Raw genomic sequence first — 24,917 nt, 5'->3', positions numbered from 1 at the left:
ATTACAGTATTGCAGTATATAGGCATTTTCCTACTGGGGGAAATAAGCTTTGATCCCAGGCTTCTTTAGCAGTGACATTCACTAAAAACTAAATTTGAATGTTGTAATGAATGAGGAGGAAAATCCCCATATATTGCCATACAGTAGTATAGCGGTATATGGTAGGATCAAGCAGACAACCTAGAGTTAAAGTACCCTAGGGGGCTGAAAAATTGTAAAAAAATAAAATAAAAAATATGACATTAAAAAACATAAAAATTCTAATCACCTTACTTTCACTAGAACTGATATAAATAAATAGTTTATCAAACAAGTTAGGTACACCAAAGTATGAAAAAGTTGTTAGCGCCAGAAGATGGCTAAATCTTTTTTTTTTTGTACAGAAAGTTTTAATTCTTGTAAATGTTTTTTACTAGTTTCACTGCATTTGGAATTTTTTTCCTGCTTCCCAGTACAGGGCATGGAATATTAAATACCGTCACTATGAATCTCAATTTGTTACGCAGAAAACAAGCCATCACACAGCTGTTTACATGGGAAAATTTAAAAAAAAAGTTATAGATTTTTGAAGGTGGGGTGTGAAAAATGAAAAAGGGCCTTGGTGTTAAGGGGTTAATATATAAAAATAATTACCCAGTGAATACCATAATGGAAAAAAAGACCTAAATGGCAGAACATAGCAACACATTTTTTTTTTAAAGAAGGTTTTCATTTTTTATACTCGGGGGCATAACGATTCTGGCCAAATGGGTGCAACCACAACCGGACCTGGGGGGGACACTGTATCTGCCAGGCAACAGATCTCTGGTCCACAAGAAGGGATAGGGTATCAATTGTATGTGTCTTTCATGTCTGAAGACTGAACTATGTAACATGGAGGAAAAAGAACAAATCATGCAAGCCCATCATGGAAGCAGCACTACAAAGTTATGTGACACTAAGATATATTATACTAAGATGTTTTTTGCAATTTCTTCTGTCCTGCTTCTTCTGGTTGCGCCAACATATCAGACAAATGTTTTTGTGTTGTATTCCTCTGAGGCTCCACCACTTGTCTTCAGTTTTGTAATCCCTTTAGCTTGGCTATATGAAATCTTACTGGATTCTGCGGGTCTGGAAAGAAAAAATTGTCCCAATGTTATTTGTTCTGCACAATTATATGTAATTAATTCATGGTAAACATTGGGTGACATGGATCTTTATTTTGTGGACAAGTATCCACATTTTTTTGCACCTTTTTGGGAATATTTGGGCATTTTGTTTGCACCTATGCCAGGGTGTTAAGAAGTTCGCTTGTGTCTGATGAAGTGTTCCTAATGTATCTTTGCAAGACAGATGTTTTCTTTGGTTTGCGCCTACTTCCCCCATTTTTGAGCAAATTAGAGAATTTTTAGGTGCAAATTGAAATACAACTGTCCCATACTTACATACCTACTTTAAAGCACGCCTAAAAAGTTGCAAAACATAAAAAGGTACAAAGCCACGCCAAAGAGAAAAAAAACACAATGTTCTTTTGTATCTCACAGTAAGATACATCAGAACACACAAGAGTGCCGGCAGCAGATGTATCAAATAGGGAGCAAGCAATGTAACTACACTCCTTTGGGTGTTAAAATAGAATACAACAGTAGTACAAAATGAAATAGCAAAAATAGTGTATTTAAAAAGTTGCACATGATACATATATTTCAATTGTGATATGTTAAAATGGGACTTCACACTTATCAGAGATGTGATGTCATGGAGCTGTTACGGATGTATAAAGAGGGCTAACAGGCTGATCCCCCTTCATACAAACCTGGGGTTTGCCGCATTATGCAAACACCCAGCTGTAACACCTGGAATCCGTGTTAGCACCGATCACTGGTGTTAACCTTTTAAATGCCATTGGAGAAGAAGCCGGTCGTATATAAATCCACAGTGGCGCATGGAGGATCTTCGGGAAGAGACAATCCGTTGTTATGACATACTGGAGTCTGTATGACACTCAGGGCGCGTTCACACGTTCCGCTAGCGCCGCGTTCATAACGCGACTCTAGCGCACAGGGGGCAGAGTTTGGGGCGATCGCATATGCGTTTTCAGAGAAACGCATGCGATCGGGTTATTAATCACATGCGTTTCCCGGGTAACGCATATGCGATCGGCCCAAGCCCTGCCCACTGTGCGCTAGCGTCGTGTTATGAACGTGATGCTAGCGGAACGTGTGAACGCGCCCTCTAGGATAATAATTATGTTAGGTTTCGCTGCATCCCAAAATGCCTGATCTAGCAAAATACACAGTGGCTACGGAAAGTATTCAGACCCCTCTAAATTTTTCATTCTTTGTTTCATTGCAACCAATTGGTACGATCAAAAAAGTTCTTTTTTGCTCATTAATGTACACTCAGCACCCCATCTTGAAAAAAATGTAGATATTTTTGATATTTTGTATAATTCAATCAAGTTTATTAAACAAAAAAAAAGAAGACAGAAGAAAAACAAACAAGTAGAAAGAAGGACAATGTAATGCAAAAGCATTTACATTGTACAATAGATAATTACTAACGAGCACAGATCAGTTTGTGTTTACAAAGCAAAAGAGCTCCTTATAGAGCGATACAAATTATAATCGCAATAATCAAGATCTCACCAAAACGCACATGCTCAGATGTGGCATCCCACCCCACAGCGAGGTCAGGGTGTGGTTACGTTTACGTAAATTAACCCCTCACCGACATGTGAAGTACAAGGGGTTAAATTAAATTAAGGCCCCAAGAGCAAATAAAAATAGAGTCATTGGACCTCTGTGGGGGATATAATGGCATATGAGTCCCTGTTCCACAGCACGATACGGTATGATCTAACAATAAGGGGGGGTGTTTGAGGAAATGAAACCAAAAGAGAGACAGTCAAAATTCTTGTTTAATTTTTTGAAACAAGAAAAACTGAAATATCACATGTTCAAAAGGCTGCTTAGCCAAACTAAGAAATCATGGGAGAAGGGCCCTGGTTAGAAAGGTAAAAAAAAAAACAAGATCACTGTGGCTGAGCTCCAGAGATGGGAGGAAGTTCCACAAAGTCAATTATCACAGCCAGTGGCAAATAGAAAATCACAGTTCAAACATGATTCCCAGCCAGACACAATGCAAAGGCTGCTGACATCCACCACTAGGGGGAGTGATAACTGTTCAAATATAAATGCAGATTGCAGACGCATTGTGGTTTTTATCATGTTAAAGGGGCTGCCAGGGAACAAAAAAATGTTATAAATGCTTTAAAAACAATAAACCTCTTATACTCACCTCCTCTGGCACTCCTGTTCACCTGCAGCGTTACCTGTCAATGCTAGTCTAAAAGGTTTATTGTTTTTATAGCCCCCCAAGCCATATATCATTTTTTTCCATTCCCGGACAACCCCTTTAACTGTCTTTGTGTTGCTATATTTTATAATACTGGCTGACTATGTTACATCTGTGATGCTGTGATTCTTCAATGATTTTTCTTTATTTGTTTTATTGCCATGTTACATTACAATATATACCCATCATTAAGCAGTGCTATTTACAAGAGTAGTTTTACCAGAGGCTACTTTTGGGTAGTGTAGCCCAGTGTTGTTATCCAAGAGACTTTATACTGTAAGTGACTGTGGTATTTTTAGGGACGTCGGGTGGAGATGCTGCACGGAGCTGAAGACATCTGGTTATGAACTCATCAGTGAAATGTGATGGATTAGAGGACCTGGAATAAAGTCCTCCTGATGGAAGATATTGTCATCTATAAGGTACTTGATCCCACTAATGACTCCCAGAATCTGTAGTCAGTCAGTGTCAGTTAGCCTGTCTGTGGGCATGTGTGGGGGCTAAATATAAATGTAATGCTGGTACATACTGATGTGTGTAGTAAATGAATTTTTAGTAAATATTGTGTTTGCTACATTCATTGCAGGTATTTTCAATGGAGGGATACCGGTATATTTTTCTGTAGTCGCTATATTTACTTTTGGTAGGCCTTATTGTAGATAATCCAATAGGAGTTGGCCTCATAGATGGAATTGTTATGATTTTTAATTGGGTGGGGATTCATTGTTTTCCTCCGATTCGGCCCTTATTCTAACGTATATTTGCTATAATTTTTCTGCCTAGGGCGCCAAGATGCCTCGTGCCTAAAATCTGTCTATCAATCCATTCCTCATAGTTGTCAAGACATCAATCAATAGCTTCAATATCTGTATATCTATCTAAAAATAGGAAAAACAAGCAGCACTCCTAGATTTTAGTGAAAATTCAGGTGAAAAATTTATTTCAGGATGGGGATATATCGGTGTGCTACAACTAAGCTGAGGAAGGTGTGTTAAAACAAAACATCGCCACCTTGAAATCAATTTTTCACCTGAATTTTCACTAAAATCTAGGAGTGCTGCTTGTTTTTCCTATTTTTAGATAGATATACAGATATAGAAGCTATTGATTGATGTCTTGACAACCTTGAAATCAATTTTTCACCTGAATTTTCTCTGAAAAAGAGTTTTTTTCCCCAAATTCTGCATAGCAGTTGTGTACACTTAGCTTTTCTCTGCTTGTGTACTGGGTCAGACATCCATAGCCAGAAATAATTATACAAAAAATTACTGCATGCTTGCAATATATCCAACACTAAAACCCTGGTGTTGGATACTTAAAATGATTCATTAGAATGCTTTTTCCTCTGCTGTGAAGGTTGAATGCAACAGATGGCTGTTTATTGGGGAAGGAGGCCTTGTAAAAGATTTGTTGTATGGGCATTTCTGTAAGATTGGAGCTGTGGTCATTCAAAGTAAACTTGCTTTGCCCTTTGAACCCTATAATGAATATATAATAATTCTATATTTATATAGCGCACACAGATTATACAGAGCTGCACAGAGCTTGACAAATTGGTCCCTGTCCTCCATGGGGCTCACAATCTAATCAACCTACCAGTATGTTTTGGTGTGAGGGAAGAAACCGGAGTACCCGGAGGAAACCCATGCAAACATGGAGAGAACATACAAACACTTTGCAGATGTTGACCTGGGTGGGACTCGAACCCAGGACTCAAGTGCTGCAAGGCAGAAGGGCTACCCACTCAGCCAACATAGTGCCCATATATATGTGTCATGAACCAAAAATGTATTGATGCACATCATACATTTCACTTTAAGAGGGTTTTTGCAGATTTTTTCCGTAAAAGTGTCAAACATTATATGAAATTTTTTTAATGCAATATCAATTTGTGGTTTTCCTTTGATCTGTACTGTAATTATTTTTATACGATACCATACTATCTATATGTTATTACTGAGAATATTCTAGCTATGACAATCAGAGCAGTGCTGCAAGTACCTTAAAATAACCTGTTTTGGCAAAATGTTTATAGGCGAAGTGCAGCAAAAAATGAATCCTCCCACCAATGCAAGAACAGATCCCGTCCACCCAATGAACAACGCTGTGCCGAGCTCATACCTGCAAGGTAACAACATGTATGGTTAGTCACAGTAGTCTCCAATATTCCCAAAATCCAGCACATTATGAATGTCTGATGCTAAAATCAGTTTGTCTACTTGAACATTTGCTTCAGATGTAAGAAGTGTAATTGTACACAGATGTGGACACTTATAGGGTCCATAGGTTTGTTGCTCATTCTAACATGATTGATAGGTCCCTAACTTTATATGCAAAGATGGGAGAACGATGTGAACACCATGAGCACAGCAAGAATCGCAGTAGAAACACAAGAAAACTGCACCCCTCTTCTAACCCTTGTCCTGGCCCTGTGGTATATTATTCCATCTACACCACAAATGGGTTGTATTATTATAGAAATTTTCCCCTCATCCTTTAGAGTTCCCTCTCCACACGACCCCCCCAAGCTGCCCTATAGTAAATAGGATGAAATGTTCCTAAAGTCCCTAATGGATCAGACCACTTAAAAACATTGTCCAGGAAATATAATTGATGGCCTATTCATAACATTGGGGCTCATTTACTAAGGGTCATACATGCACATTTTTCGGACTGTGCCAAGTTTTTTGGGCTTAAACGACTTGCACAGGTATTTAAGAAGTGTGTGCACTGGTATTGTGGCACACGCAACACTTTTTTGGCGCAGCTGCGCTGACTTCAATGCGGCACAAATTAATGGGCATGCCATCGGACGATCCAACTGATTCAGATCGAGTGCGGTATTTAACTTTTAAATTGTGTTTCAAACCCTAGCCCTAAGATGCACTGCTAAAAAGATGGTGAACTCTGTCGGACCTGAGCAGGGAAACAACACATTCATGATTTCTGGCTCACGATCTTAGTGAATAGACAATGCACTTTCGGTAAACTCCAGTGACCAGGTAAGAAAATGTGCCCCAATATCTTTAATTCTATAGTGCATCTCCAAAGTGAATTACAAGCATTATCACTAAGGGAGCACAGTGAACAACAAAGACATCAAATTCTGACAACTGGGCACCAAATCTAATAAGTTATTGTCACACAAACTTAAAAATGTGAAACATTAAAATAAAATCGAAAAGATTACAGGAACCAACAGAGCAGTAATTTATGACCCTCAAAGAATTATACGGACATTTATAGATTTCTGCTCAGGTCTATATAATTTAGAATCAGTAGGGGAAATTAAGAACCAGACGTATTACAGATTAACTCCTTTTTAGATTCATAAACATTGACAAGGTTAGATGTTAATCAACCAAAACTGCTAGATGAAGAGATCACACTGAATAAAGGTCAAAACTATAATAATGGGTCTAAAAAAATCCAAAGCACCAGGTCCGGATGACACCTGCCCGTGAGCTCTCTCCACTATAGAAAAAGAACGGAGGGAGAATTTCTTGTATTCTTGGTCCCCAGAAGGGTTCAGATCTACGAATATATATAGCAACATCTCTTGATGTGATTATTAAAAAGAATATATTGGATTTAACAGATAAAATAGTAAATGTTATTAAAACATGGTGAAAACCCCCTTATCCTGGCTTACAAAGATTGCAGCGGCTAGAGGGAATGTTTTACCAATAAAATTATTTTACATGAGATGCATTCCTGCAGTCTTTCTAAAGGAAGATATAGGAAAGTTGCGGAAATGCATTAAATGCAGGTTTGAATGGAAAGGAAAAAGGAGTTTTCTATACGCCTAGAGAACTGGGTGGAGCTGGGCAATGAAACTAACTGGAATTTCATAATGCCACAAATTAACGTTCATATAAAAATGGGAGATGCCCCGATAGAACTTGATTGAAACTGGATCAGGAATGTTAGTGTTTGTAATCTAATATATGAATGTGGTTACATTGTATAATACACCATGCTTGGGCTGGGGTGGGGGTGGCGTAACCTCCAGGGATAATATAGGGAATCTGCAACATACTATTATTCTGAATCGTCACTTATATTAAACAGAAACTTATACTAGTGTATCTATTACTTACTAGTGATATGATGTCTATTTTATAATTGTAAAATTTATATTTGAATATAATAAAGTTTAAAAAAAAAGTGCATATAATTATGTTTAGTGTTGATACTGCCCGAGGCATTCTCAGTGCTTACGCACCCTATCGGAGCCCCCAGCACATTACTAGAAAAGAGCAGCACTGATCCATTGCTAGAATTAGATTCAAAAACTGCTTCAGGCTGCGTTCACATGATGCATTTGCCTTGTGTTTAGAAATACAATGGGCCAAATGCTTCATCACATGTAAACACATTTTGTTAGTAGCACCATTCGTGTAGTGTGTGATATTGTTAATCATCCCTATTAATGTTAAAACACATTTAGCTCTTAAAAAACACATATGTGTTTGTGGTGGTCTTGCCCAATGCATTTGAATTGCAAACGCTCATCACAATGCGGCCTCCACCTGTGTTCACAATCTGCACTCGAATTACATTTAGAAAGCACAGCGCAGAGGAGATTCTCCCGACCACATCTGCGTTTACAGTGAAACACTTGTGATTGGGCATGTGCACCACGTGTTTTCCATTGAGCACATACGATCGGGAGAGACTCATGCCCACTGTGCCCTCCATAACTAAATATATAGTGCCCTCCATAACTAAAGTGGGTGCAAAAGATGGGGGCGTCAAAACAAAATGGCAGTTGTAACTACCCTTCGGTGGTTGAACAAACAAAAAACAGAAGACGCCAGCTCACCCTCGAGGTTTTGTTGGCTCCAGCAATCCTCCCGGTGCACGGACTAACGTGTGAGCCCTCCACAGACCAGCAAGTGAAACATCAAAGAACAAATCCAGCACTTTTCACGGGGGATGCCGATAAAATCAGTAATTTTTTATTTTCAAGCTTTAAAATCCACAGTACAGCAATGTAGGAATGGCACACATCAGACCATCTGCTGTACAATGGATTTTAAAGCTTAAAAATAATGAATTACTGATTTTATCGGCATCCCCGGTGAAAAGTGCTGGATTTGTTCTTTGATATTACCCTTCGGTGGTTCCCCGCTACAGGGATGTGCCTCCCATCACACCCGATATGTATGTATACAAAGACGCAGCAGTGACATCACAACCAGACCCACTGCAGGTGCTGGCTATGTTCTGTGTAATGCTTTTACAGGCCGCAGAGGGAACGCACTGTGATATTGACATAACTGCTTCCTCTTTGTATACAGAGAGCAGGGTATGGAGTGCACAGCGCTGACCTGGAGCTCCAGAGGGGATCAAGTACAACTGTTATCTTGTTTTTACAGCTTCCCAACTACACTGGTAAAAAAATACAAGCCTATACAACCCCTTTAATCATGAAGGCCATGTATGTATCTATATGTATTTTATATAGACATGTATCAACATATATATATATATATATACATGTGAAAGTACATGAAAACAGAACCAAAACTAAGCTTAGAATTTTGTGTACAGAATTGTAATACCAGCACTTGATGTAAATCCAGCACCTCCCACATGACATCTTTGGCCAGAGAAATTCTATTTAATCTTCTTCTATCTGGAGGATATGTCAGCTCCTTCCTGCCAGAACTCATCTCTAAGGAAAAATTTCTCATTTTCTCCTCTTTAGTGATAATAGTCACAGAACCTGCCCCCAGTAGCAGTGCTGCCCCCAAGTAGTCACATGACTATTCCCAGTAGCCAGTGCTGCCCTCAAGTAGTCACAGTACTTTCCCCAAGTTGTCACAGTTCTGCCCCCAGTAGTCAGTGCTGCCCTGCAAGTAGTCACAGTGCTGCCCCCATGCCCCAGTAGCCAGTGCTTTCCTTATGTAGTCACAGAGCTGATCACATGCCCCAGTAGCCAGTGGTGCCCCAGGTAGTCACAGACTAGCCCCCATGCCCCAGTAGTCAGTGCTTCTCCCAGGTGTTAATAGAGCTGGCCTCCATGACCCAGTAGCCCCTGCTGCCACCAGGTTCTCACAGAGCTGCCCTTTTCTGCTCCTACCAGGGTAATCTTCAAATCTTGTGCAGGTGCCAAATGAGGTTGTCAGCCAGGTCAACGGCCTATGGCTTGCGGTCTGTGTGATTGTGAGCAGTAGAGCATGGGCGCTGAGAGCGCCTGTGCTCTGCTGCCTCAGATACATGGTGGGAGCCGGCACATCCGCTAGATCCCACCCCCCCACACACAAAACAATCCCCCCCACGGCCTGGCCCCCAGCAGGCTGCCCAAGGCACCGTGCCCCTGGTGCCTAGCAGCAAATATGGCCCTGTATATAGTATCTTTGCCTATTAATCATCTATTTAAAGCAATGGTCAAACATATTCAGCTGTAGGTTTGGAGGTCTCCTGCTTTATTATATAAGAAAAACAAACAATTATTTATAACAAATTTTAAATATTTTATAAATATTGATATAGTACGCTTACTTTGCAGTTACATGTGTAGGGTCAAAGAATTCCACAGTGGTTTTATGTGCATAAAGGGAGCAACCAGCCAAGGAGCTTATGCCTGAAAAACATCATAATAATAAATGGCTCAATGTTCTAAGCAAATATAAATCTGATATTGATTAACTATCAATAGGAGAGTTTATCTATATCACATTGGTGAAGGTTCAAAAACATGTGTCAAAAAAAACAAGAAAGAAGCTGGCACGGCACTATTAGGGAGAGGGTCTTCTGGTAGATTTAAAAATTATTCCATTAAACAGTAAACGCGTTTCGGGTAGAACGACCTTTTTCAAGTAAAAATGGAAAGAGTTCTACATATTATTAAAAAGATACAAAAAGATATATATAAATAAATACATAACATAAATTAAGTAAATACATGAATGAATGTGTGAATATATAAAATAGTAAGAAGGGAGGGCCATTACACAGCAGCTGGAGAGTGCATAAATAAACTAAATACTTCATAAATACACTAAATACTTCATAAATACACTAAATACTTCATAAATACACTAAATACTTCATAAATAAATACTTAGTAAATATGTAATTCATAAATGAACTTTCAATTCAGGCGAACCGTTAAAAGTGCAAAGTGAGGTATTTAGTATTTAGTGCTGCAATGTGTGTGTAGTGCAGAATCTGCAAACGAACAGGTGATGCACACAGAAACTTGGAACCTGAAACTGAATCCCATTTCCAGCTGCCCTTGGCTGATTCCTTCACTTACCCTAATCACTAAGGGACAACTACTTGATGTTCCCTTCCTGCGCCAAAGGTATAAATCACAAAACATTAGGGTAGTCTGTAAACAAGCAGCACATGCAATACAAGTACTGAATAACAGGATACACAGAATTCTTACTACGTACTAATACCATAGGACAGTGGTGGCGAACCTATGGCACTATATGGGCACCCAGGCCATCACCCCAGGGCAGGGTTCGCCAGACAGGACTCAGGGCCTCTTGCAGTCCCAGGCAACCCAGGGCCCTAAAAGGAAGCTACAATGATAATCCAAACTACTTCACCTTCTTTCTATCGTACTGGTGTCCTCAGGTGCTTATACAAATTAAACCTGTGACACAGCAGGGAGTAATAAGTTACTGCTTACATTGTCACATTGGCACTATGCGAAAAAAATGTGGGTTTTGGTTGTAGTTTGGGCACTCGGTGTAAAAAAGGTTTGCCATCACTGCTATAAGAGGCAAAGAACCTAGGACAGGTAGACTTCTTATGTGATGTCCATCAAAGAGGTGATTGGACCAGAACTCTGGAATTCGACAATACAAAATAGCAAGGAAGTAATGAGAGTGAAGGAAGGTCCAGCAGCAGAGAGTTAACTATTGATGAACCAGAGCAGAATTGCAGGAGATTGAAGGTGCAATTCAAACAAAACCACATGAAACAAACTGACATATCCACAGCCGTACCTTACAAACAGAGGATACTATACTATATACTATACTACAGGCACAGATGTACCAGTGTGTTCCTCTGTGTGTATGTCAATTCTCTCCTGCAGATGGATAAACAAGCAAGCAGTGTTACTACTTCACTTTCCATGAGGTAGTGATCCTTCTTCTAAAGGAGGTTTGCACTGTGAGAACCATGGGTACTGCTATTGACACAAGATACTAGTAGATGCAGAAACTTTGTGTGGATTTTGAGTCTATATTAGATTACTTATTTGGGTTGCGTAGGTGTAGGATAGATGATGAACCCAGAGCGCCATTGTGCTGAATACGCCATTGAGTCATGATCCAAGCCTCACACTGTGCTTGGTCATGATGACTTATCTCACATAGATTCAACAACAAGTGCCTCCATTTACTAGTGTCTTGTGCCAATAGCAGTATCCACCATGTTCACAGTGCAACCCTGCATAGAAGAGGAGATGTCACCACATCTTTTCTACCAAATTGTCCCCATGCACTTCTTTACCAAATTGTCACCTTGCACATCTACTTTACTAAATTGTCACCAAGCACATCTTCTTTACCAAATTGTCCTCATGCACTTCTTTACCAAATTGTCCTCATGCACTTCTTTACCAAATTGTCACCATGCACTTCTTTATCAAATTGTCACCATGCACATCTTCTTTACCAAATTGTCCCCATGCACTTCTTTACCAAATTGTCACCAAGCACATCTTATTTACCAAATTGTCCTCATGCACTTCTTTACCAAATTGTCACCATGCACTTCTTTACCAAATTGTCCTCATGCACTTCTTTACCAAATTGTCCTCATGCACTTCTTTACCAAATTGTCCTCATGCACTTCTTTACCAAATTGTCACCATGCACTTCTTAACCAAATTGTCCTCATGCACTTCTTTACAAAATTGTCACCAAGCACATCTTCTTTACCAAATTATCCCCATGCACTTCTTTACCAAATTGTCCCCATGCACTTCTTTACCAAATTGTCCTCATGCACTTCTTTACCAAATTGTCACCATGCACTTCTTTACCAAATTGTCCTCATGCACTTCTTTACAAAATTGTCACCAAGCACATCTTCTTTACCAAATTGTCCCTATGCACTTCTTTACCAAATTGCCCCCATGCACTTCTTTACCAAATTGTCACCAAGCACATCTTCTTTACCAAATTGTCCCTATGCACTTCTTTACCAAATTGCCCCCATGCACTTCTTTACCAAATTGTCACCAAGCACATCTTCTTTACCAAATTGTCACCATGCACATCTTCTTTACCAAATTGTCCCCATGCACTTCTTTACCAAATTGCCACCATGCACATCTTTTTTACCAAATTGTCACCAAGCACATCTTCTTTACCAAATTGTACCCATGCACTTCTTTACCAAATTTTCCCCATGCACTTCTTTACCAAATTGTCACCAAGCACATTTTCTTCACCACATTGTCACCAAGCTCATCATCTTTACCAAACTCTCACCAATCACATCTTCTTTACCAAATTGTCCTCATGCACTTCTTTACCAAATTGTCCTCATGCACTTCTTTACCAAATTGTCACCATGCACTTCTTAACCAAATTGTCCTCATGCACTTCTTTACAAAATTGTCACCAAGCACATCTTCTTTACCAAATTGTCCCCATGCACTTCTTTACCAAATTGTCCCCATGCACTTCTTTACCAAATTGTCCTCATGCACTTCTTTACCAAATTGTCCTCATGCACTTCTTTACAAAATTGTCACCATGCACATCTTCTTTACCAAATTGTCACCATGCACTTCTTTACCAAATTGTCCTCATGCACTTCTTTACCAAATTGTCCCCATGCACTTCTTTACCAAATTTTCCCCATGCACTTCTTTACCAAATTGTCACCAAGCACATCTTCTTCACCACATTGTCACCAAGCTCATCATCTTTACCAAACTCTCACCAATCACATCTTCTTTACCAAATTGTCACCATGCACATCTTTTTTTTACCAAATTCTCACCAATCACATGTTCTTTACCAAAGCGAATCTTTGGAAATTTGAACCATACGTCAAATGACATTTTAAGATGTGCCATCTATTCTATCAGTGTAGGTCCCACTACTGATGTTCTCCAAAAATGTCGTTAGCTGACCTTGTTCTCACCATTTAGCACCAGTTGAATAAAACTTTATGTCCAGTAAATAAATGTTTGAAGCGATATAAATGGAGTGGGAAGCATAAAGCTCTGTCCACTGCATAGTGGAGGTGTCAGGGAACTTCCGTTCTTATTTACTTGAATACTCCTCTGGATAGATCATCAGTATCAAGAATGACTTAGTGCCCAGACAACACTTTTAGGATGCATGTATATATCACAGAACATTTTCAGTAACATATTATTGTACATAAAAGTAATAGAGATTCTGTGCACAATGGTTGGTTACTGGAAAGGCTTGTGATATGGCTTACTAGGTAAAAAAATGAAAATAGTTATGCTATGACCATGTGAGTCATTACCTGATATTATGAATAGTATTCCAGCCATACAGGCAATTTTAGCCTTCATTTGGTCAGAACCTCCAATCCGTGTACATTTCATTCCGACAAAAGCAAACACTGTGCCGAAGAAACCCAGACACACAGATACAATCATGAGTGCTCTACAGGCTTGCAAAAACCCTGGAGGTGAGAAGCAAAATAACATAGTTACATAGGATAGAGCGTAAATGACCTTTCAAACAATAAAGTTTCTTATCCAGGCAAAAGTAAAACCAGTTCTCACACAAAAGAGGTCACTTCAGTGTCGCAGTGTAATGGCCCACAGGTGGGTCCTTACTAATTCTTTAGTACCCCTTTTGGAACCAACATCCACACTGTCTGTAGCCATTTGCTACCACCTACTGGCTGCTTGTGAATATTGTATGCAATATTTATTTAGTTTTGCACCTAAAAAGTTGAATTCATTTATTAATGTTTAAACTTCATGTCTGACCCTGACCTCGAGTCTGGTTCCTGATTCTGTATCTCGACCTTGGGTGCCACCACGGGTAAGTCGCACCTGGTAGTACCCTACCCTACCCTGGTGAAGATCAGGTGCTACTTAGATTCCGGTCCCAGGTGTCGGCTAGTACCATCTCTCGCGGTGGTCCAGGGGGTTCACTGACCCCCAGCCCTGACACTTGCCTTACCATGTTAGCCCAGACGGGTGTGGAAGAGGCCTACACAAGGCCTGAGCTAGCCTGACACCTGCACCTATACCATTCTATACCAACAGCTGCCCTCTTACACTGTCAACCCCCGGTGGGGATTTTGCTACAGTAGTAACAATTAGTTGAGACATTCAACACCCTGATATTATAGTTACATCCTGAATCTATTGTTATGCATGCATGCATTTTTTGGGGAAAAAAAAGCTAATACAATATTTAAGTGTGAAAACTATTTTACTTAATGAAGCTAAGCAACATAAAAAAAATATTTACTACAAAAGTAAATACAGTATAATAAACTACTGTTGAAATGCTTAGGCTCCTTTCAGACGAACATTTTAATATGGCGGTGTGCTACCTGTACTGTACCGTTTCAATACCGGTCACACAACACATTCATTTTAAAGGGCATTATAGCCATCCATTGAATGGCTGTATTGCCCACATACTACCAGAAAAAGATACCAGAAAGAGAGAGCATGCTCTATCTTTTCCCGTATGTATGGCTGGCTGCATAGCTTCCTATGAAGCATTTACCCCTCCCCTTCTCCAGCCAGAAGTTTGCTACGCCCGGGCCCCGGCCTGGATGTAGCATAAGTTTGTCTAAAGGAACCTTAAAGCTAGTCTGCCAGCTTCCTTTATTATTTAGCCCAAAATTCAGTGGTGAAGTAGAAGTTGGTAGACTTTCCGATATTACATTTATAAGAGTATACTGACTGGCCCATTAATATCAGAGTGCAGAGTGTCTGAAAAGCCTCATGCTTTTTTAACCGCAAAAATGGTCACCGCAAGTTTTTTTGTGTCTAAAAAAACTCCCCTAGTGACTTTAATAGGAAATATGGCTCAAAAGAACCTGTCCAGCAGAACCACAACCAGCTGTCAGACTAGGTAAGTGGTGGCCCTGCCTGCAGCAGATAAGACTGCCCTGACAAGGGCAAATCCGCTATCACAAACCTAACTAACTATCCCTGCGTGATCCTACAAGGTCTGGCAGCTGCTGAATGGTTCAGCGGCTACTGAGATAGACCAGTGTTCATACTAGCATGCAGAAAAGTTTCAAGCCAGAACCAAACAAACCTGGGACAGGGGAAGTGGGGAAACAGCGGGAGATACACTGAAGGACAAACAACAGGTACAGACAGACCAGCAGAGTCGGACAGAACCGGATCAAAACAAAGATGGCGGCAAAGGTACAGAAACGTAGAATGGTCGGTAAGTGAAGCAGAGCTCAAATACACAGAATAGCAAACCACATTATAGCAAAAGCACTAGATAGCAGAGAGAAAAATGAATAACCAGCACCACCTGAAGGGTCTGGGAAGAATATAAAAAAAGACATGGACACCGACTTCAGCTGTCCATCATGAAAACCACAGCCGCAGACAGAAAGAGCTGTCGATCACAGGCAGCTCTGGGTGTGGTTACAAGCCCATAAGCCTGAAATCTGATTCCATTCAGAGCAGTTTGCGGGTTCTGACAACGCTATATATCTGGTCATCTGACCGCAATGTAAAAAATAGAACATGTCCCATTTTTGACCTTATTGAGGTATGGCCTCTCCATAGAAGTCTATAGGAGTGCAAAAAACGGGTTGTCCAGGAGACCACCCTACCATATTCTTTTGTGAATATGGCTCAGTTAAAGTGGCATATGGCAAGAAAACCACTGCAAAAACATGACTGCATTATGCATATGGTTGTGTGCATGAGAACTTAGAAATATATTACTAAAATATGGTATCTTTATTAAGTTTTATCTAAAAAATTACTAACATGTTCTATCATTATAAAACTGCACTGATAACTATTAGGTTTGTTGTTCCCTATATACAACTGTATTTATGTCTGAAAGATAATTATGTATTAGGGCCAATATTACAGCAATATTGCAATTACTAGAGTACTTTCAGAAATACTGAAGTTTGGTAGACAAAAAAAAGCAAACATACAAATATTACAGTTGAAAATTGCATTGAATACAATGCAGACATTATTGTGCAAATTTATAAATGGTTAATGTAATTAAACAAATATTTCCTATTTGATATATGTGATAATTCAGTATAAAAGTTATACGTGTATCTTTGTTCTTTGCTTAATTTCTGCCACAGAAAGGATACCATCCCTTCAAAGTTTGCTTTCGTTGCAGAGTTCTGCAGAGTTAAATAAATATTTAAATAATCTTTATTTATATAGTACCATCGTATTCCATAACAATTAACACATTATTTAGAGTAATAAGCAAATAAAATAAGACATTATAAAGAATAACATATACATATGAAACAATAGAAGTGAGGGCTCTACTCCCAAGAGCTAACAGTCTATGAGGATGAAGGGATGACACAAGAAATATAAGAGCTTGAAGAATGGTTCAAATATTCTTTATCATTTGTGTTATCACCCGAATTCAGGGTTGGAACTCTTTTTTTTTTCTGCTGTGTGACTTCCAAAAGTCACAAAATTTAGCTAAAAAACAATCCTGCTTCCACCAGATGTAGGAATTGAATTTGTGCTGTTTGTAAAAGTCACAATTGCTGGCGCAAAGTCTATAAGTCTTATATCAGTTAGAAAAATCCACTAAAATACATCTGTCCACCAGAAAAATGTGGAGCTACGGACAAATGTGGGGAAAATATACAAACTTTACTTACTTAAAATAAAGCACCTCATTGCTGCAAGACAACAATGCTAACAAATAAAGCAGTAGAAATCCTATGGCAGTGGTGGCGAACCTATGGCACGGGTGCCAGAGGCGGCACTCAGAGCCATTTCTGTGGGCACACGGGCCATCGCCCCAGCACACCAGACAGGTTCAAAGCAACTTAAAAGATGCTGCTTTCAGTCATATATTAAAGTTATACTTACTTTGCTACTTGGGACTGTAAAAAGAGGGGAATGTATAGACAGGACCAAATTATCTCTGGAGGATCTTCTGCTGGCCCCACAATTCTCTGTATACAGAGGGACACTTGAAGGAAGCTAAAATGATGCAATTTTTCCATCTTGTTGTCAGGAGGCTAATATGATTAAAAGTTATTGAAGAGGGAGCAATACGTTACTGCTTTAACTTTTGGTTGGCACCTCACAATAAATTTTGGGGGTTTTGGGTTGCAGTTTGGGCACTCGGACGCTAAAAGGTTCGCCAACACTGTCCTATGGTAACAAAGTATGTACAAAATCGAAGATCATTTTTCCTCAACAAAATTTTGAAATAAATGGACAATACATAATTATATAGTTACTGTAAATATGTAGGCTGGGTGAAATGTTCCTGTAATTTCCACACACATAGGCAAGTAAAGGCCCTTATTTTATAAACCTTCATATGCTCCCACTATAAATATTTCTAAAGTTCTAAAATACGTTTAGTCTGGAAATAAAAAGTGCAATAAGTGCAAAAAAGTCTATCTTACCTTCTACACGGAATATGGTCAAGTGAGGTCGACAGTGATACGAACCCAAAGCATTCCCTGCACAGTTCATCCACAAGCCCTGGAACACCCAAGTGGCGGTAATAACAGAGCTGGCTCGGCTGGTCACCCTCCATTCGTTGGAAATAATTGCTCCAATTACTGCTCCACTGCTAGTAATGCAAAATATTAATGCAATTATTTGTAATCCAGACATATCCGGTAAATAAGATGTTGGGATCTTCAAAAACCTGTGTCACCAGCTCTGAAGGCCTAATTACATTAAAAGGACACTAGAAAAACATCAACCTCTTGTAAAACATGGTTTTCTTTTCTTCCAGGAACAATCCTTGCTGTGAGTTCAAAGTACAGTTCATTGGAGGTGAAGCATTGGGGCAAGAAAGGCTACTCCATCTATTAATGGGTTATTAATGTGCTATGAGCACTAATCCAGATGGAAAGCTCTTTTGCTTATAAGTATACAAACAAATCATTTACATTCATGTAATATTAATCAGAATTAATACTACATTACATTCTCAAAAATGTAAGTTAAGTAAAAGACAAACTTGGTAACAAAGTCCTTACTAATGATTAATCAAGCAATAGCGCTGTTCTTATTCATAGTTGATGGTTAAAAAGGACAAACCACCAGGGAGTTACAGGCAGTGTGAAACATAATTGTAAACTGCTTTGATGTATGCATGGTATGTACTCTACACCAGTGGCTACAATCTAGTGGGCCACATTTATTAAAGGGTTTTCACTAGTTCTCTGCACATGTATTTATAAAGTGTCTGCGCCAGTTTTGTGTTGTGCCTTACAAGACAGAAAAAAACGTGCATCTTCAGGGGCAGTTAGTGCTTAGCCGTACCGTGCACTACAATTCTGCAGCATGAACAAAGTGCACCCAAAAAAAAATTCATAAAGAATGTGAGACACAAACACAATTTATGAATCTGGCGCCCTCTGTAGACTTTTTGCTGTGTTTACTGGTTTTGATAAATGTGGGCCAATGTTTCTTCAGTTCACAGTCAGTGGCCCTCATATACTAAAAACAGTGCAAACTGCACTATATGCACTGAAAAGAACGTGCAAAGTCCAACAGAAAACGTTAGTAAATGTGGGCAGCAGGATGAAAATTGCTGTACAGCAAACATTTATTAATCCACACGTCTTGCCCAACTCCTTATCACAGCTACTAGTGTCCTAAGAATAAACATTATCTGCTCCGACACTTAATGGCACTCACACCATAAAATAACCCCCTTGTAACAGCCAAACAGTTTAATGTTCCTCTTACGGCTATCCATGTAGTATAATGCCCCCTTCCCACTGAATAATGCCCCCATTTCTGTGGCATTCTTCACTTATTAATGAACCTCTTCCTATGCCAATGTAACGATAATGGTAGACACGGCTGGAATCCAGCACCCAGATGGAGAGAGACAGGCACAAGGATGGACTGAGGCGTTGGAACAGTAATGCAGGTTGTAGAGTAGATGACAGCAGGTATAATACATGTAGGTACAAGTCTGGGTCAGTTCAGGGAGCAGGAGACTGGAACAAGTCACAATACTCAAGCTATGTTAGGATGATCTCACGCTTTTCTTATAGGCCCAAACAGGAAGCAAGATGGCACCCACACAGGAATGGCCCCATGATGCATTCGATCCACCATCTTAGGTAAGGGCAAATTCAAGGACAATTTCAGCAGCCTTTAGTTTTAAGGAGCAGAAGTGAAGCACAAGAAGACAGAGAAACAGCAGCCATTAGTGGTACATAATAAAAGTACATCAGATTCTGAGAGACAACCCAGTTATAACTGCTCCATTCTTTTTGCCACATGTGTACCAGGCCTGCCATACTGTTCCTCTACTATCTTGTTCAATTTAACCATCACCTGCCCACTCCTTATTATGCTAAAAATGTAAATAAATCTAATACCTACCACATCACACCAGCTGGCCAGCAGAATGGTGGTTTACTGCTTTTAGTCACCACTAAAGGAATATTCTCACCTGGGCATTGACATTTAGGGTTAAATAAATATCTACAGCTAAGAAGCATAAATATATAAAAATTCTGTGGAGTATTACAAATATAACATATTGGGGCAGATGTATTATCGTATATGCGTCAAAAAAGTGTCGGGAACTCAACTTTTTTTAGGCACAAAAGTGTTGCGTTTGCGCCAGAAAGAACAGCTATTTCCGACTATCCGTCTTTTTTTGATGCAAGTGGGCATGGCCTATATTTTCCACATCATCTGCCACATTTATGTTCGGTTTGTCGTCTATTGTTCTTCACATGCTATTTTGGGCGCACCGTTCCGCGCGTATCTCCCGACAAGTAAGCAGATGTGCCGAACATCTGTAATCTATTCTGCACTGTGTTCTGCACTGTGTTTTTCTCTTCAATGATCCTGTGTTCACTGTGTTCACTGTTTTTATTCTATTCTTCACTGTTCTTCACATCTGCTAACTTGTCGGGAGATAATATACACGGGGAACAGTGAAGAATAGATCGCAGATGTTTGCAACTTATCAGAAGACATTATTTTTCAATTAAATAACACATTTTAATCCCAAACCATGGTCCCTTTGAAAAATGCTCGAGTCTCCCATTGACTCGCGCGTGAAAAACGCGCCGAAAACGCAAAAAAAACGCTAACAACACGCGCATGAAAAACGCAAAAACGCTAATTACTCCAAGGAAAAATGGAACAAAAACGCAGCCAAAAACGCCAGTTTTTCACGCATTGCACCCTGACGTGAAACGCAACGCTAGTGTGGAAGGGGCCTTAGATTAAGGGTTTTCTTTTTTGGTCTTCTTCATATGGTCAAGGTCAAAGACCACATAAAACTTTTTCAGACATGACTTGTGCCTACACAGTCAACACCTGGTCTTGTCATATTGTATGGTACAAGTCATCTGATCTATGAGAAAATGGCAGGCCAGGGAGCCCACAACTACAAAAGGTGACAAGATACTGACGAAGTACTGATGAAGTACTAATGAAATACAGGCGGTCCCCTACTTAAGAACACCCGATTTACAGACAACCCCTAGTTACAAAGGCACCCCCGGATGTTGGTAATTTACCAGACTTTAGCTTTAGACTACAATGAACATCTATAACAGTTATCACAGGTGTCTGTAATGGAGCTTTATTGTTAGTCCTGGTTCTTATGACAATCCAACATTTTTAAAATCCAATTGTCACAAAGACCCAAAAATATTTGGGTGGGGCTACAATTATAAAATATACAGTTTCGACTTACATACAAATTCAACTTAAGAACAAACCTACAGAACCTATCTTGTACGTAACCCGGGGACTGCCTGTAGTAACTCTGCTTAGAAATTCAATTAGCATTTAATAAAATGTTATACAAGTATCTATATTTTTACTTTATATGAGAATACATTTTAAACCTGTGACATGTTTGCTAATGTATTCTACATTATTTTGTATCCTTTTACATATAAACACAAACACATATTATACTGTTTTGCTGCCTCTCTAAACTGATCATTTAAAATGAGCTCTGGGTCCATACACCCCATATCTGCCATCACTCTTGAATTCCTGCTTGAAGAGGTGATGAGGTTGCTCGGTGTAATTCATGTGGAATAATCTCTCATCACCAATACTGGTGAATAAGTAGGAAGCTTTTCATCTCCTGTAAATTATTACAAACAAGAGATGGCCTCCCCTGTTTACTTTTCTTTTACACTGTAACTATACCTGTCACGTTATTCATGTTATTTGATCACACTAAGTGTTCACTGCTATATCACAATTGTATACATTTATAATGGGATATTATCTGCTGATCATTTCAGATCTGATCAGTCCAATCTGCAGATGGCATGTTATAGAGCAGGAGCAGCTGAGCAGATTAACCCCTTATCACCGACACTAGTTTTCAGCTCAATGACCAGACTCGATTTTTCAAATCTGACAAGTCTCACGATAATTGGTTATAACTTAGGAACGCTTTAACATATCCTGGTGATTTTGAGAATGTTTTCTCGTGACACATTGTGCTTCATGTTAGTTATAAAATTTAAGTGATAAGTTTTGCATTTCGTTCTGGAAAAAAAGTGAAAATTTGGCAAAAGTTTGTAAAAATTCTTCATTTTCCAAGTTTGAAATGTTCTGGTTTCCAGACAAGATGTAAAACTACCCAAAAAGTTTGATAATTAACATTTACAGAATATCTGCTTTATGTTGGGATGATAATTTATGCTTCCGGTCACTTTTCTAGGATGTTATGAGGTGCAGAACTTTAGGTGCCATTTTTCTTATTTTCATGAAAATTGCCAAAACTCACATTTTGAGGGACAACTCAGCTTTCAAGTGACTTTGAGAGGCCTAAATAATAGTAACACCCCATAAATTACCCCACTATAGAAACTTCACCCCTCAACGTATGTAAAACAACTTCTATTAAGTCTATTAACCCTTTAAGTGTTTCACATGGGTTAAAAAATATGGACCTGTGATTTAGAAACTATAGAATTTTTTTGGAAAATACATTCATTTAGGCCAAAACTGAAATTTTCAGAATAAATTAAATGATGAAACGCACTGCAACGCTTGATGCCCAATTCCTCCCGAGTGTACTCATACCCCATATGTGGTGGTAAACGGCTGTACGGGCGCACGGCCGAGTATAGAATGAATGGAGGCGCCATTCACAGCAGATTTGTATTGTCACATTGTACGACCTATAAATTTTTATTTTTTTTGGTAATACAAACATATGAGGGCTTATTTTTTATGGGATGAGATACAATGTATAGATAATTTATTTTGGGAGTCTAAAGCTTATTCTTGAGATTTTATTAACTATTTCAAGTGGGACTCAAACAAAATCATCAATTTTTATTTTGGATTGTTAGCATTTTTTTCCCCCCCCTCACCGTAATGTAAAAAATAATATTTTATCTTTATTCTCTGGTTCACTACGATTGCGGTGATACCTCATTTATATAGTTTTTCTTATTTTTGCTTAATTTTCCTGAGCAAAACCAATATTGGAGAAAATCACATTGTTTTTACTATTGACAACTTTTCAGGGCCATAACTTCTGTATTTTTCTGTTGTCAGATCTGGTTGAGGGCTTATTTTTTGCGAAAACAGTTGTTTTTTTCAGTCGTATCATATTAGGGAACGTAACTTTTTTTGATCACTTTTTAGAACATTTTTTGTGATGGTGTTTGATGAAAAATTGTATATTATGGGAAGTTTTCCGAGTTTTTTTTTTACGTAGTTCACCGAGCGGGTTCAATATTGATTTAGATTTATTGTACAGATTAATACGGACGCGGTGATACCAAATATGTATGTTTTTGTGTTTTATTTACTGTATATGCATTTTATGTGTTACTGGGGAGATTATGGGACTTTTATTTTATTTATTTATTTAATTATATTATAAAAAGTTTTAATTTTTTTTTTTTTTACTTTTTTTACATTTTCTACTTCTTGGCTTGAATAAGCGATCATCCGATCGCTTATTCAAGCCTTTACACTGCAATACACTTGTATATGCTGCGCATGCTCAGTTACTTACAGCCGGGTCCTGCCAGGAAGAGGAGCCGACAGCCTCGGGTCACTCGTCGGGACCCGGGGCAGCGGCAGGAGGGATCGGATCCCCCGGTAAGCACACCGGGGGGGTCCGATCCACGGGGGACACGCTTACACACCGCGGTCATGCTTGACCGCGGCGTGTAAGGGGTTAAACACCCGGGATTGGAGTTTTTCCGATCCCGGGTGTTAGTGCCGGGTCTGGGCTGTGATATCACAGCCCGACACCGGCACTATACTGACCCGGTGTCCCGAAATCTTCTTCTGACGCGGCACCGTAGAAAGGCGTCACGTCAGAAGAAGTACCCTTAATGACCGCCGTAGAATCCCGATAGGGCGGTCATTAAGGGGTTAATGTGTATGTATATTCACTATTACTTTATGTTATTACTCTGTCTATTGTTATATGAGAATATACTCAGGTCTTCCTGGGTTGTGTATACTTGCAATGTGATGGTTGAGCCTGCACTTTGAGACCATGTGGGATGAGAATGTCCCAATTCTTCAGTAGGTTTTATCATTTCATTTGACAACAAAGATGTAGCACACACCTTGGTGAAGATGAGAATATCCCTATTCATACTAGGTTTTGTTGTCCCTCTCTGTGAATCCTGCTTGGTAAAGGTTGATGAAGAGAAAAATATTGGCAAAGGCTTCTGGCAGGACAAAATATTTGCTGGAGACCATCATGAAGTTAGAATTTATGAAAATGATGACACCTGACTTAGAGACGACCCCTAGTTACAGACGGACCTCTCTGCCCAATGTGACCTCTAATGAAGCTCTCTGGACACTTTACTTTAGTCACAGGCTGCAATGATCAGCTGTAATATGTCTGTAAATATGTTTTCAGGGTTGGACTAGGGCCCATCTGTGCAATTGATTCTGGGGGCCCACCTATTGCAACATGGAAATATTTCCTGTGTATTCTTAGGCCATGTTTACAGAATGCGCTTTCGTTACGTCTGAAAGTCTGAAAACCCCATCAGGCAAAAGCCATATCAATACACATCAGTATTAATGATGATAAAAACATGGATTTATTTTGAGGTGTGTTTTTGCCCATGTGTTTGCAACATCATTTAAAACGCATTGAAAACACATAATATGAATGCAGCCTAAGACCATGTGCACAAGAGGCAATTGAACTGTGTTTTAAAATGCGTTTTAGGCACATCTGGAGAATCTCCTCCCAGAACGCAGATGTGTTTAGACCTAAATGCATGTGTTCAGTAAGTAGTAAAGTGCATTGTTGCTACTTACCCATCACAAGCATTTAACACATCTGTGTTCCAGAAGTCTACACTTAGGGAGGAGATGGCGGAGCCAAAATGCACACCGGTGGGCCAGTCCGACCCTAGAAGTTTTATTGATAATTCTTCTTCCTGTTACA

General features: G+C 39.3%; 1 protein-coding gene across 2 annotated transcripts; it reads right to left on the bottom strand.

The window, feature by feature from the left end:
• Positions 1-537: 537 nt before the first annotated feature.
• Positions 538-24,909, bottom strand: CLDN10 (claudin 10). 2 transcript variants are annotated; one of them, XM_072135433.1, is made up of 6 exons: positions 24,788-24,909; positions 17,929-18,098; positions 13,822-13,983; positions 9,850-9,931; positions 5,341-5,460; positions 538-1,113 (listed from the first exon to the last, which is right to left on the bottom strand). In XM_072135433.1, exons 2-6 carry the CDS (start codon positions 17,996-17,998, stop codon positions 1,008-1,010), a joined length of 540 nt encoding a protein of 179 aa, XP_071991534.1. In that variant the 5' UTR covers positions 17,999-18,098; positions 24,788-24,909; the 3' UTR covers positions 538-1,007. The 2 variants fall into 2 exon arrangements, with proteins under 2 accessions (XP_071991534.1, XP_071991533.1); XM_072135432.1 differs by lacking the exon at positions 24,788-24,909 and having other exon boundaries at positions 17,929-18,142.
• Between the last annotated feature and the right edge of the window lie 8 nt (positions 24,910-24,917).

This window comes from Engystomops pustulosus, chromosome 2, assembly GCF_040894005.1.
Source record: "Engystomops pustulosus chromosome 2, aEngPut4.maternal, whole genome shotgun sequence".
In the NCBI taxonomy this organism is placed as follows: Eukaryota; Metazoa; Chordata; class Amphibia; order Anura; family Leptodactylidae; genus Engystomops; species Engystomops pustulosus.
The sequence above is the reverse complement of the archived record's forward strand: the minus strand, read 5'-3'. Positions and strand labels throughout refer to the sequence as shown.